Source organism: Zootoca vivipara, chromosome 4, assembly GCF_963506605.1.
Source record: "Zootoca vivipara chromosome 4, rZooViv1.1, whole genome shotgun sequence".
NCBI classification, from domain to species: Eukaryota; Metazoa; Chordata; class Lepidosauria; order Squamata; family Lacertidae; genus Zootoca; species Zootoca vivipara.
The window spans coordinates 28,783,383-28,798,956 of record NC_083279.1 but is presented as its reverse complement, the minus strand read 5'-3'; the positions used below and the strand labels follow the sequence as shown (position 1 = coordinate 28,798,956).

The window sequence follows — 15,574 nt, the reverse complement described above, 5'->3', positions numbered from 1 at the left end:
GTAGAGGGCACCTGCCCATAGACCAGCATATATGAATGGGAGGCATGGAAAGATAACCACATGCCTGCATGCTGACAAAACATACTGGGAGCGCAGTTGTTCTAGTCAGCAAAGTGATGCTCTTTTGCAAATTCTCACATTTGAATGACCTTGAGCTGGAGATGAAGCACCTGGTGTGCCGACAAAGTCAAATCGTATTTTTCTGCTGTTCACTTTGTGGCAAAGCTGGCAATTATTTTCCTCAATGTCATTTCATGAATGACACTGCAGTGCGTTTAATTTATTTTTCTTTGCGTGTTAAATTTTCAGCCAAGGAATGGAAGGACAGTGGATAATAGAGGTGGATAGCCCAGTCAAAAGGTTGTGTATTTATTTACAACATTAATATTTGTTTGTGGCGGTAATGATGATATCTCAGTGGGGTGGATGTATCCTCTCCTATATTAATGAGCATGGAATGACATGGATATAGCCGGTGGTGGGGAGAATTTTTTTTATAAGCATGTTGACACCAGTGAAACAGATCACATGTATAGTGCTACTTCACACACTCTGACACAATTGCTCCCCAATACATGGTCTGTGTCACTGGCATTAGCAGCGCCACTAAGGCAGATGATGCTGGGTTTCACCCTGTTCTTCAGTCATGTGATCACCATCATCAAAAGTTGACTGGCGCTGCACATGGGTCTCATGCTACATGATCTGGAACACCATGTGCAGCTATAGCACACAGATTTATGCTCACAGCACCCCTGTGGAGCACATCTGCCAGGAGAGGGAGTCAGGAACAGGATGGCAATAGTTCACGTGGCATCACCAAATTTTATTATTTATTCAAGGGAACATGGCTGGCTCAGGAGACCAGGCCTAGTGAGCACAGCAACTCGTCCCAGTAGATCTTGCCTCTATGAGGCAGTTGTGGGGACTGAAGGTCCCCACCCTCCCACAGTTCCCTAAGTCTTCTCCTCCCCCAGGTGATTCCCAAGCCATCTGAGACTATACCGCCACAGCTATCTTTACTCCACCCTCTTCATGCTTCTTTTGGTTCTGGGAGACCAGGAGGAAGGGGAATTGGTCACAGCAGGGAGGGAAGACATCCTGGCTTCTTCACTAACCAGACTCATCTCTTCCTCTTGGCCCCCCTCATCTCCAGTCTCTGCTTCTGGACTGTTCTCTACCACAGACTCCCCCTGCTCACTAAACCCTGTTAGTGTCTCAGCTTCCAACACTTTTTCCCAGTGTGCTCATCTTACCACCACCAATCCCATGGCTCTGAGCCTTCTTCCCTTGGGAGTTCTCCAGCTGGTGCCTCCCACCATTCCTCTGCATCCAGCCAGTCCATGACACCATTTCATAATCCATTACCTTTTGCATGAATCAAGGCACCTTTGTAGAAACAGAATAGAACTTCTTGTGTCCAAATGGCTGGGAAGAGTCGGGATTAAAGGACTGTTTTTGCCATGAAGGTGTTTGGACAAATAGCTTTATGTTTTTAAATGGTTCCAATATATGAGATTGCTAATAAGATCCCTGCTGTGTTTTAAAATAATTTGGTGTTACTGCCAACAAGCAGTTTCCATGTAGGAACAAGAAAGGAGCTCTAGCTTTTAGAAGCAGACTCATTATGCCACATGTGATTAACAATCCAACTATAAGCCATTGTTCATACTGCTATGTATGCCAACTTCCTCAGAAGAAGTGCACTGACTAGGACTTCTACGCATCTGTGCTCTGCCTAGCAATGTCCTGTTGTGTTTCTTGGTCATCGGCAGAAAATTACAATCTTCTCTCTACCAAAAAGCTTATTGCTAACTACATGTTTTAGCCTTTTCGAATCCAAGTGAATCTTTTTTATTTTAACTACCAGCCAGTTCAGCTGAAGTACTGGAACTCATAGCTGCTACATACAGATCATATTATTTTGTAGCACTGGTTAGGCTTAAAGCTTTCAGAGTTGACACAACTGCCCTAAAAATGAAGTGTCCAATCCAGTAGAATCATAGAATTGTAGAGTTGGAAGGGACCACAAGGGTCATCTTGTCCAAGACCCTGCAATCTTTTGCCCAAAGTGGGGCTAAAACCCACGACCCTGAGATTAAGAGCCCTGCTCTACCGACTGAGCTACCCCAGTACCAAGCCTTTCTGGATCAGACCAAAGGCTCGACTAGTCCAGCATTCTCTATTCACAGTGGCCAACCAGATGCCCATGGCATGCCCGCAAGGAGGCTTGACTGCAACAGTGTTCTTGCAACTTGTATTGCCCAGCAACTGATATAAAGAGGCATACAGCCTTCTTGCAAGATCATCTTTGCATGGAGGACATCATCTGCATTAGGTGATGGAGAGGGAAGTCTTCAACAGTTGATTGGAGAATGCCTTAAGTACTTAAGATTCCTTCAAAGACTAACTGTAGTATTTTTCTTTCAGACTTCAAGGGAAGAGAAAACCCTAGGATCACTTGACTTCCTCACTCTATCGCTTTAAACTCTGAAAAGAAACACTTGGACTACTAGTCCTCTGCTAAGAGACATGCTCTTGAAGCCTGTGAAGTTACATGTAATAAATTTGCAGCCATAAATTATACCTGTATGGTTTCTCTGTGTGTTCATGCCCTCCCTTTATACCCCCAATCCCTTTATGTACCCAGCCGAATATTCATTTAGGTTTGCCATGTTCTCGTTTAGCAGAAACCCAAATGTGTTCTTTGTTAAAAAGAAATAATTATGATTCAGTGAATAGTTACTCAGATGTGTCTGCTTTATTTGTGGCATAAGTCATGATAAAGCGACAAGTTGTTGGGATGTGAATAGATGCTGGGGAAAGATATATTTATTAGATATTATCCTTCCTTCCTTACGTTTGTGAGTTCAGCAGAGTGACATCCCTTTGCAGCTTAAAAGGGAAGCTGTCCCCATCAGTACAAAATAGAGGCAGCCATTTTGTTGTACACGCAATGGCCCTCAGCACATAGAAGTACACATGAAGTAGCATGGTTCCTGAACCATTTTAAAAAGCATTTTTACCAGGCATGGCAGAAGTGCTGTGCTTTCAAGCTGCTCCAGGCCTCAGCTTTAAACTGCTAAAAGCAGCAGAAGTGGAGATGCAGAACTGCCCTTGGTACAACTCATAACTACTCATCACTTATTATTTTTTTAATTACTGTTTTTATCTCCAGATTTTTTTATTTTATTTTCCTGGAATCATCTTAAAAATCTCCCTGGGATATAATTTAAGATGTATGTGAACAAAGTCAGAACAGGAAGGACTAGTATGGATTCTGTCTGCCTCTGGGATAGATTTTGTCCATCAAGTGATTGACAGATTAATGGCCCCACAAACCTGTTAGAAATGACCCAAAAAGAGTGGGCCAGTTCTGGATTTGGCCCACCATTACACAATAATCCAAGAGTAGAGTAGGGTAAATCATTTTTATATAGGTCAAAAAGTCTTTAAAACTGTAAGAAAATTCAAACTATCTATCTGGACACCTAAAAGTAAACAGGTGTGGCACATTATTCCTACATAATTGTTTTAGAATTACCCACATTGTAGAAGATGGAAGCACTTCCTGTACCACGGGAAATGGTAGAAGTGACTATACAATTCTAGGGATTGGAAAGTGTCAGACCCTTGGTTCCAGAAGGAACATAATAAATATGTTGTTGCATGTCACTACAATCTCCAAGCAGTACAAGATTCCAGGTGCTTCCAGGGTTGGGTTTCCTCAGAATGAGGGACAGAGGAAACTGATATATGGTTTATTTATACACATACATGTATATGAATATTTCTTTTTTAAAAATTGAGTTTGAGTGGATCTAAGAATTAGAACAGGGTTCCGGCATATAGCCTATGCCCACTTAAACTTAACAGTATTTTCAACACACAGTAGACTTTAGTTGCAGAAGCCTCTTGCACACACAAGGTACTCATTAAAATGACAGCTTTCAAGTCCAAATTCAACTTCAGCTATGGGCAAATCCTCCTGTTCATTCCTGGGGAAGTGAATCACAGTCCAATTGCTAAAGGGAACAGAACAGAGGATGACAACACTTAAAAGGGGGGGGGGAAAGCTCTCTAATGGTCAAGCCCTGTTCCTTAATTGTCAAGGATTGGTGGAAGCCATCCTGTGGTTTTTCAGTTAACTTGGCGAGCAAAACACAATTTCATTTCCATCACGGGGCCACATGAAGCTGAACTAGTAATGTATATTAAAACCTAGCAGGAGGTTCCAAAACACCATCTTGGTTTTATCTCATAGGGATCTAGAAGATTTTTGAAGTTGTACATTTCAAACTCACATGCAGAAAACCTGAGACGTAAACACTTCGGTATGTTAATTTCAACATATCTTTCTTCTAATGAAAGCATTTTACATCAAATTAGAGGGTTGAATGCATGGGTGGTGGAGCTGCAAACTGAAACATATCACCTCCATCTGCCTCAGCCATAACCGTGCGAACTGTACACATTAAGGTTGTGGTCCTAAGTGTGCTTATTTGAAAGCAAATTCAACTGTTGTCAGCAAGAATGACTTGCAAGCAAATCTGGCTAGTTTTGCATTATGCAAGAAGCCGACTCACGTTGGCGCACACTCCTAACCGTGACATTACTTGGCTGCCTCCAAAGCTAGCTCAAGACATTTCTGCTAAAATGATTGGAAAGCTTGTTACAATCAAGCAGCAGATAATTTTGGTCAACTAAAACAAATTTTGAAACCTGAAGTGAAAGACAAGATGCTGTCCGGCCTGCTCCATTCTACATACTGAAGTCTAGTAGGCTGGCATTTTAATCTTACCTGATGAGATACTAGTACTCTCCACCTTGCCTGAGGGCAGCCAGCTAGCTTAGGGGGCACAGAGTAGGCTGCATGGAAAACACAAATAGCTCTGTACCCCAAAGTGGCTGTCTTTGTCTGATGCTAGGGGCCACCACCTCTAGCTACTCCACCATTATCAAGCATAAAAGGTAAAGGGGCCCCTGACCATCAGGTCCAGTCATGTCCGACTCTGCGGTTGCGGCGCTCATCTCACTCTATAGGCTGAGGGAGCCGGCGTTTGTCCGCAGACAGCTTCCGGGTCATGTGGCCAGCATGACAAAGCTGCTTCTGGCGAACCAGAGCAGTGCACAGAAAAGCTGTTTACCTTCCCGCCGGAGCGGTCCCTATTTATCTACTTGCACATTGATGTGCTTTCGAACTGCTAGGTGGGCAGGAGCTGGGACTGAGCAACGGGAGCTCACCCCGTTGCAGGGATTCGAACCGCCGACCTTCTGATCAGCAAGCCCTAGACTCTGTGGTTTAACCCACAGCATATCTGGGGCTTATTAGATAGATAACAGAGCACACAATACCTGCTGGGTGAGATCAGTCACAGCCCAAGGTCATTACAAGAATTGCACTACTGCAGGGTCAAGAAGGTGGTGAAGCAAGCAATCAAGCTGGCCAATGTGTAAGTTCATAGGTCAGTGGCTGGAAACCCATAGGTTTTAAAAATAACAGCTCAATTGCTTCACACAACAACTTGTATGGATCTGTAACGGAAGGTCATACAAGTAGGAAATATATTGTAGCTAGTTCACAGGTCATTAGACACAACCGGTAAGGCTAATTAAAAGCATACAACATTTCTCTGTACATTGTATAATTTGCCTTTATTTTAACATTTGGAAAACATTTAGTTTTGGGGTTGTTTTTTTACAACAGACCATGCTAATGATGAATGCCCCAAAGAGCTAAAGCTAAGTTTCTGACATACAACCTTTCTGGCACAGTCTGTTCTTACAAGATACTGAAATGCTGAAGGTTTTAGAATTCCTGGGACTGGGGGTGTCCTGTGGCTTCCTTATGCTGCAGAGTCTTCTTGGGAATAAGCTGGGTATGGATGTTGGGGAGAACTCCACCTTCAGCAATGGTCACATGTGCAAACAGCTTGTTAAACTCATCATCGCTTCTGATCGCCAACTGGATGTGGCGTGGCCCGATTCGTTGCTTCTTGTTTTCATGAGCGGCATTTCCTGCCAGCTCCAGTATCTCTGCAGTCAGATATTCCAACACGGCAGCCATGTACACCGAAGCTCCAACACCCACTCTTTCTGCATACCGGCCCCGTCTCAAAAGGCGTCCAATGCGGCCTACTGGGAAGTCCAAGCCAGCTCTTGCACTCCTGCTTTTAACAACCTTGATTGCAGGCTTTGCTGGCTTCTTGCCACGCCCAGACATTCTGGATCCTACAAATAAGAGAGAGCAGCAAATGGCTTTGTGAGGTGTCCAAAACCTAGTTTACCTCCCTGCAATCTGGGAGGAAGAGTATTTGGAGAACCAAACACCTAAGAATTTTCTGTAATAATGACCTAGGATGTGGCCTTAAGATTTACATTCTTCTAAGCAAGACTTGATTTCTGCTAAATCAAGTTCAGCCATTTGAGGACCAGGCCAGCCAAAGAGGAGCTCTACACCAGTTGCTGGACTCCAGTTCCCATCAGCCACAGCAACTATGACCCAGGCTGAAGGATTGTAGGTCAACAACATCTGCATACCATCCAACATTTCTCTGATGAACATAAGGACGTCTCAGTCCGTAATGATAATTTTACTATTTATACCCCACACATCTTACTGGGTTGCTCCGGGCACTCTGGGCAGCTTCCAATAGATATAAAAACATAATAATACCTTCCCTATACAGTACAGGATTAACTTCAGGTGGCTCGGGGGTTGGATAGCTCAATACCTTCCAACATTTCTCCAATGAAAATAAAGGTAAAGGTACCCCTGACTGTGGACGATTCTGGGGTTGTGCGCTCATCCCGCTCTGTAGGCCGAGGGAGCCGGTGTTTGTCTGCAGACAGCTTCCTGGTCATGTGGCCAGCATGACTAAGCTGCTTCTGGTGAACCAGAGCAGCGCACGGAAACGCCGTTTACCTTCCCGCCGGAGCGGTACCTATTTATCTACTTGCACTTTGACGTGCTTTCAAACTGCTAGGTTGGCAGGAGCTGGTCCCAGAGCAACGGGAGCTCACCCCGTCACAGGGATTCGAACCGCCGACCTTCCAATCAGCAAGCTCTAGCCTAGGCTCAGTGATTTAGACCACAGCCCCGCCCACATCCCATTCCCATGAAAATAGGGACATCCTAAGGAAAAATGGGACATTCCAGGATCAAGTCAGAAACTGGGATGGCTTCTCTAAACCAGGAACGTCCCTGGAACACAATAGAAACACTTTTATAGGGCCTGCATCTGAAAGGGCACCATGTTTGCTATCCCTTTTTAAAACAATGCCACCACTCCATATGGTGGCTAGAAAGCTAGAAAGAAGGAAGCTTGCTCTGCCACTGATAGCACAAAGTTTGTTCAGTCAGTAGCAAAAAGTGCTAGGATGAAAAGCTGCCAGAGAATTCTGCTTCATCAAAACAGATGGCAGTGTCATATACCCACTTAGTAATTCATATATATACCGGTGTATGTATGTGTGTGTGTGTGTGTGTGTAATTTTTATTCTCTAAAATACAGCTACATGGTGTTAAGTCAATGCACGAGCTATGCCTCTTTGTTGTTGTTGTTTAGTCGTTTAGTCGTGTCCGACTCTTCGTGACCCCGTGGACCACAGCACGCCAGGCACTCCTACGCCTCTTTATGGAATGCTATTGTACACGTCCAATAGTGGCTTGCTCCTCAGACCTTAGAAGGCCTTATGTCTCGCCATACAATTAAAAGTTTCATCTGCTATATTTCTTAAAAAACATGATTAGCCTACCATTAAAGGACAAGCGGGTATTCCCCCTCCTAAAAAGCTTTTAAAAATTAAAAAGGAAAGGAAAATCTAACAGCAATCAGTAGTACACATAATATACATGTGCTAATATATATTATTGTTAAGTATAATGTATTTATTATTCATAACAGATATTATCTTTAAGCATAAGATAGGTAATACTTACATGTATTACTCTTATATTATAAACTAATTAAACCACTTGTATTTTTTTCATTTCAAAAAACCCACTCACCTTCTTATTACAGCAGACAAAGACAAGAGTTTTCTCCTCCTTTGACATAACCCTCTTTTTAAACCAATCTGTTCAGAACAGCTGCATCCAATTTGTCAGTATTTCTGACTTTAAAGGATACCAATCTTTTTAATTTAAAGAAGTCCCATTGCGATCAATAGGGTTTGAGAGGGTATTTTACGACAATTATCACACTTTCAGAAAGCTAATTTTAATTCTCAAGGGAAGTAATAGAACCGCTCTATTCTGCCTTGGTTAGGCCACACCTGGAGTACTTTATCTGGTTGCGTGGCCATTTGGATGCTTCAGTTGAGATTCATGCATTACAGGGGGTTGGGGTAGATGACCCAACTATATACAATTCTATGATACTCTGAGGGAAGAAGCAGCACGTCTAACATTCAATATATTTTCCACCTACTAACAGCTGGATAACAGCTGGGTTTTATATGTTAAACAATGGAGTATAAACTATGACAGCCTGAAACCTGCACAGAACCTGGTGGAGCCTAATTTGAACATCTGCTATTTCCTCTCACGGCCCATTTTAAGATTATGGGCTCCTCCATACTTATATTGAGCATTTACTATGATTGGTTTGAATGTTAATGACAGCCATATAATATCAAAGCAGAGCAAACAGAAATGGACCTTGGTTTTAGAAGTTATCTTAAGAGCCCTACACACTTTCCTAGACTTTTTTGGGTTCGCTCCCCAACTGTAACAAGCTGATTAGCAATTTCCTTTCAGCTAAAGTTACTGAGGTAACTTGAGCCAATCTCCCTCCCTAGGGTACAGCAATTAGCAAAAATAGGCACATTCTGAAGGAGTCTCGGAATTCCCTAGCAAACAGCTTTGTATTGTAATAAATTAGTTAACTGCTGCTTAGTGAAATTTTAATGAAATGTTCCAGCCTGTCTGTTTAAACTGATTTGCTGGTATCTTGCAGAAGGCTCTGCATTCAAATAAAATATACATTTCTATTCTGAGATCATTTGGGTGGTGAGTCCTGGGGGACTCCTGGTAGGCCTCTACCACCTGGCCTGGGACGGCAGGGCCTTGAATGACTGACTGACTGCAGATTTGAAAGCTCAGGTGGCTAAATAGACCTTTGGGTTGGGGTATGCTGGTTTTGGATTTGTCATTATGGCCCCAATTGTTTACAATAATTTTAAACTGTTTTAAACTTACCATAGAACCACAGAATTGGAAATGACACCAAAGGTCATCTAATCCAAACCCCTTCAATACAGGAATCTCATGGCCGATGGCCATCCAACCTCTGCTTAAAAACCTCCAAGGAAGGAGTGTCTCCCAAGGGACTCCTTTCCACAGCTCTTACTGTCAGAAAGTTCTTCCTGATGTTTAGTCAGAATCTCCTCTCCAGTAACTTGAAGCCATTGGCTCGAGTCCTACCCTCCAGAGCAGAAGAAAACAAGCTTGCTCCATCTTTGAAGTGACTGTCCTTTAGATATTTGAAGATCTATCTTCTTCAATCTATCATATCTCTTTTCACTCTCCTCTTTTCCAGGCTAAACATACCCAGCTTCCTCAACTGTCGCTCATAAATAAAGCTTGCTTTGTACACTCTTGATCACCATGGTTGCCTTCCTCTACACACCTTCCAGCTTATCAATATCCTTCTCAAATTGTGGTGGAACTAGACACTGTATTCCAGGTGTGATCTGACCAAGGCACAGCTGGAATACAGTGTCTAGTTCTGGGCACCACAATTTAAGAAGGATATTGACTCTTACGTTTCTTATGTTGCAAACCGCCCTGAGATCTATGGATGAAGAGTGGCAAACAAATTTAATAAAGAAATATAAATAATGATGTTCTATGCACAAGATGCACCTCTTTATTCTGGCCTTTTAGAATTTATATGTATATTTTTGGACCCCACACTATTATTGTGATTTCAATTCGTTTTGAACTGCTTTTAATATTGCACCTTAGGGTAAAGGGCACATAGTAAATCAAATCAATCGCAACAAAAATAGCCTCATGGCTACAACGAAAATGCTTTCAGTACAGGGGCACAAAGGTGCAGGATATTTCGGTGTGCCCTGATGGGTCAGATCTAAGGCTCATCTAACCAGCATCCTGTTCTCATAGGGACCAAGCACATGCCTAGTGTCTTAAAACTCCAGTACTACTTTTAAAAGCATTGTGGGGCAGCCTTAGATGAAATCTGCAGAGACTCTCAGACACTTCCCCTGACTAGCCTGGTAGCCTCATTTCTCCAGTGGTACCTCTACTTACAAATGGAGCTCCGTCCGCCATCTTGGATGCGGTTTAGATAGGATAGGATTTAGATAGGATTTTTTCTACTTACGAATTTTTAGATAGGGTTGCTTCGACTTACGAATTTTTTCTCCCAATGCATTCCTATGGATTCGACTTACACATTTTTTTGACTTACAAATGTGTGTTCGGAACGCATTAAATTCGTAAGTAGAGGTACCACTGTATGCATGATTAAAAGCAAGCCAGAATAATCAGAGTCAATACTACCGGATAAATGGAAATGCACCTCTGCGTTCAGCAAGTATTCTCTTGTGAAGTGTTTTACATTCACTACTCCCTGTCCTGTTACTTAATGAATCCACCTGAGTCAGCTCTCCTTTAGCTTATATTAGGGTTGCCATACGTCTGGAATTTCCTCGACATAGCTGGAATGCTGCCAAAAGCGCAACAACTTTTGTGTCCGGGTTTATGAAATATGGCAGCCTTATGGCCAAATAATATATTTTATCCCCAGTTAATGCTGTCAGGGAGATGATGGGTTTGGGGGAAATCATAGAATTGCAACTATTAGAAGGGCAATGTAACACTATTGCATGGCTTGTGTACTTTTAAGGAGTAAGGAAGAAGATACTTTTCCAGAGCCCCAAGATCCAGTCCAAGGAACTACGCTACACTTATTTCTCTAACTTAGTCTTACTTCCCAGATTATGACTGTGTACACACATATCCTTTGCAAAGCAGAGAGATCTTCTTTTTCACACTCTACTGTTGTGCATGGGAGATGTACACGCCTTAATGAGATGATGTCATATAAAGCAGCAGCTACCATCCCTGTTGCCTCTACACACAGGTGGATATGTTTCAAAATTTCTGTATGCCATGTTCTGTACCATTCTCCTCTAAATGTTTCCATATATCTATTTTTCTTTTTCAAAAAAGCAGTCTTTGAAAAAGGCAGCCTAGAAACTGGTGTACTGAGGATATATATCAGCATACCCAGATGGCCAAGTTCCTGTGCCGATTTCTTTTTTGCCTATTTGATCAATAGGCATGTTAAACATGGCGAGGGGGGAGTGTGCAGGCCTGCAACATCAGTAGATCTGCCCCGGTCAGAGGTGACCTGAGAAAGTGCTCTCTGTGTACAAATGTATGCAGCAAGCACTCGAGAAGTGCACTCTTGGGAGAATGTGTGTTAAATTAACAGTGTGGGAAAGGGTGAACATGGGGGTGACCAAAATAGTGCCAGCATCAAGCACTGAATGCACATCATCGCACATCAATTGCACACCTTAGGTATGTGGAAAAAAATCACTTGACACTTGCTGTTCAGAGGCAGTTGTCACAAGCTTGTCGCTAATGTCCTCCCAGGAAGGTCAATTAAGATGACAATAGACCATAACCAGAGTTTATTCCCAGCATCATGTAGCCCGATTATGGCATCTAATTCCACTATCAGGCCTTGAATAATCAATCAGTGAAGAGTACAGCTTTATTGCACATACCATACCAAGAGGATGATCACGCCTGCAAAAGGCCTCTAGTTGCACAACGAGCTCCCATCCCAGTTTTTCTTTTAAAAAAAGTTTTGAATCCGTTCTTCGCTCACAAAGAAACCATGCCCAAGCTTTTTATTGCACAATTTATTGTCGTATTACAAAAATATTATTAAAACACATTAATATAGAGTTATTCCTAGCGAAAGTGCTACATGAAAAGGACAAGGAGCTTTTTCAGACAGTAAGAGACAGAAAAGTCACACGAGGTCAGGTCCCTTTGCTTCCTCCCGGGGAACAGGAAACTGTCCTTGTGCTGTTCTCTTTGGAAGAAGCAGAGCATTGATGTGGGGGAGAACTCCACCTTCAGCAATGGTCACATGTGCAAACAGCTTGTTCAACTCATCATCGCTTCTGATCGCCAACTGGATGTGGCGTGGCCCGATTCGTTGCCTCTTGTTTTCATGAGCAGCATTTCCTGCCAGCTCCAGTAGCTCTGCAGTCAGATATTCCAACACGGCAGCCATGTACACCGACGCTCCAACACCCACTCTTTCTGCATACCGACCGTGTCTCAAAAGGCGTCCAATGCGGCCCACTGGGAACTGCAAGCCAGCTCTTGCACTCTTGTTTTTTTGTTCCCTGGTTGCAGGCTTTGCCAGCTTCTTGCCACGCCCAGACATTCTGGATCCTACAAATAAGAGAGGAGAGCCCACCTTCGTTACACAATGCAAATAGTTTTGTCAGATGTCAAAAGCCCTAGTGGATTTCTCTAACAATATGGAAGGAAGGGAAATTGGAAAACCAAGCGCCTAAGATTTGCTGTAATAATGACCTGGGATGTGGCCTTAAGATTCTTATAAACAGACTGATTTTCTGCTAGTTCAGTCATTTTAGAACCAGGTCAGCCAAAGGGAAGCCCCACAGCAGTTACTGGACTCCAATTCCCATCAGCCACAGCAACTATGACCAGGCTGAAGGATGAAGTGGGCTGCAGGCCGAAAATATCCAAAGGGCACCAGTTTGGCTACCCCTGTTTCAAAATAACCCCACTACTCCATGGTAAGTGATAAAAAGCTAGGGAAATCGAAGAGTTTTGCCACCCTAATGACTCACCATACAATGAAAAGCTTCATCTACTGCATTTCTAAAACACATACTACTGATTAATCTACTGTTGGCAGGCCAGTATGAGTATTTTTGGCTTTATACATCACATTTTTCTAAAAGGCTTATGCAGGTCAAGGGAGGGATGGAATTCCAGTAGCCCTCAGCAGCATAACATAATATTTCTTATGAATCTTGTCTTATAATTAAACCACTAGCATGTTTTTAAAAATAAAAGCACTCACCTCCTTCAGTGAAACACTTGAGTTATGACTCTTCTCCAGACAATGAAAGAATTTTCTCCTTTTTGAACATGGCTCTCATTTTAAACTCCTCTGTTGATGCTAATGTGGGAGTTTGATCAGCTGTGTTTGACTGAAAGTTCCCTCAGCTGTGTCCACTTTCCCAGTAGTTCTGACTTTAACTGCATTGGTTTCAACTTGGCTATTTTGGTGGTAGATTTCAATTCTCTTACTTTAGAGAAGTTCCCTTGTGATCAGTAGGATGTTCAATAAAATGATGATCACACTTTCAGAAAGCTAATTTCAATTCTGAAGGAGGGTACAGCATGATTAACATTAAATATATTTTCCAGCTACCAAGGAAACTTTGATTTTTACTTAAAGATGGAAACAAACATGTCTAAGTCATTTTTTCATATTTTTAAATAAATGGAGGATGAACTATTCCTCCTGATTTACTTGTGTGTTTACATGTCTTGTTAATTATTCATTCCTCTCACACTTTTCAATTCATTTTCTGTCACTTTCCAAACTGCCAAAAGTCCATGCGTGGATTTGTTGTGTTATGGCAGCAGAGCATTTTAATCCACTTAAATTGCACAAACCAAAATTTCTGTTATGCGTTTGAGGGCCTCCTGTAATTTAGCAGCACCTTGTGACTAAATGCAGACTCTACAGCTGCAACAACAGCCAGTTGTGTGTGTTTTACTGTCCCTTGCCTTATTTACTACCAAGCCCCATTGATTTAAATGAGGCTTATTCCCAGGATTTAGGCTGTTAACAAATGCTGTCAGGACCATTCCAAAATCCACCATTGGGCACTACCTTTACTGGCACCAACCAAAATGTCACAGAGTAGCAACTATTTTTTGAGTTCTCCAGAACTCTTCATATGGCAAGATGTTCCACAAAGCACGTGGGTAGAAGGAAGAGGGTCAAAACAAAACAAAACTATATAAATTAGGTTGATGTCTACAAGCTGATCTCATAGCTCTTCATTTATTTCTTTGATCCAAACTTTACCGTATGTTTCCAAGGAGAGTTACAATAATGTAAAAATGCAAGATTAATATCATTTAATTATTTGCACTTTTTCTTCATACACAATGTTGCACAAAACAGGGGATGAGGGAAATGTGAGGGGGGGAATTGAAAATATAGATTGATGTCTACAAGCTCATCTCATGGTTACAACTTTTTTTTTTTGTACTCTCCGCCCCGCCCCCGCAACATGAAGAGCTATAGAAATAGAGAACTCAAATGCCAGTAGCCACACTTCTATGTCACTTTATTGGTCCTGCTGTTTAGTACATTGAATAAATTACCATTTGCTGCCATTTTATGACACCCAAAAATGAGCTGCCTGAGGTCGCAGCCTCACTCTATCCAATGGGAGGTCTGGTTTTGCTTAGGGAAAGCTTCTGGGAGTTTTGTGGCTTCTGGGAGTTTTGTATGCATGCGCCGTACGTAGCGCCGCTGCACATGTGCTGTATAGCAGTTTGCCTCTGGAGCTGCTCCAGTGCCGTACGGATGGTGCCGGAATCCTCTGCTCGCGGCTGCAGCTGCGAACCTAGGATCCTCCACATGCGGCTGCGGCAGCGTGAGCTTCTTGTCACCCCCGCAGACATGGAAACCGGGGAGCACTGCCCCCCCCGGTTGTGTCGCCACTGGCTGTGCAAGCTCTTATATAGACTTTTGGAATTGCCTCCCCTGTAGCTCAAGACCACCCCCTAAAACATCATACATACACCACAGGGGGGCAGTCTACAGCAGAAAACCTGTCTGTCAGGATACCCAATAATATAAGGTTACCAGACGTTCCCGTTTCGCGGGGACAGTCCCCGGATTTACAAATCAGTCCCTTGACAAAATCCATTGAAGTTGAAAAGTGTCCCCGGATTCATTGAAAAAAATCTGGTAAGCTTACAATAATGGAAATGGTCAATCATTGCTCAACCTGGGCAGCCTGACCATTTTTTGTGATGGTAAATACTTTAGTTCCTGAATCTCTTACATATATTGATAGTTTGCTCAGCTTAGCAGATACTTGCCAGACTAATTTTGTAAAGGGAGGTGTAAGCCCCTGCAGTCCAAAGACAACTGGAAAGCCTTTCCCATTTCCTTCCTCCTTGCAGAGAAATATTTGAGGTCACTTTGGGAGTGTCAAAGTCAGGGGTCAGCAACGTGCGGCCCATGGGCCAAATGCGGCCCACGAAGACCATTTTACCTGCCCACAAGCTGCCCCTGAACCAAGCTGCCCGCTCGGCAAGTCCCCCCCCCCCCGCTGCGCTAAAACGGCACAGCACAGTGCGGGGACTTGCCGAGCGGCACAGAATGCACAGATACTGGAAATTGCACCTGCGCGTGTCCAGATGCTGAAAAGTGCTTCTGCAATCTGCACAGGCGCGATTTTCGGCGTCTGGGCATGCGCAGATGCAATTTCTGGCACCACAGACATGAGCAGACACGAT

General features: G+C 43.0%; 2 protein-coding genes across 3 annotated transcripts; both read right to left on the bottom strand.

Annotated features, from left to right (window-relative positions):
• Positions 1 to 628: 628 nt before the first annotated feature.
• On the bottom strand, positions 629 to 6,223 carry LOC118085519 (histone H2A, sperm-like). Of its 2 annotated transcripts, XM_035116261.1 has the most exons (2): positions 5,853 to 6,223; positions 629 to 638 (listed from the first exon to the last, which is right to left on the bottom strand). In XM_035116261.1, exons 1-2 carry the CDS (start codon positions 6,221 to 6,223, stop codon positions 629 to 631), a joined length of 381 nt encoding a protein of 126 aa, XP_034972152.1. The 2 variants fall into 2 exon arrangements, with proteins under 2 accessions (XP_034972152.1, XP_034972151.1); XM_035116260.1 differs by lacking the exon at positions 629 to 638 and having other exon boundaries at positions 5,810 to 6,223.
• A 5,791-nt stretch (positions 6,224 to 12,014) lies between these two features.
• On the bottom strand, positions 12,015 to 12,437 carry LOC118085741 (histone H2A, sperm-like). The gene has a single exon (XM_035116700.1). The coding sequence runs from the start codon at positions 12,435 to 12,437 to the stop codon at positions 12,015 to 12,017; it is 423 nt and encodes a 140-aa protein (XP_034972591.1).
• Between the last annotated feature and the right edge of the window lie 3,137 nt (positions 12,438 to 15,574).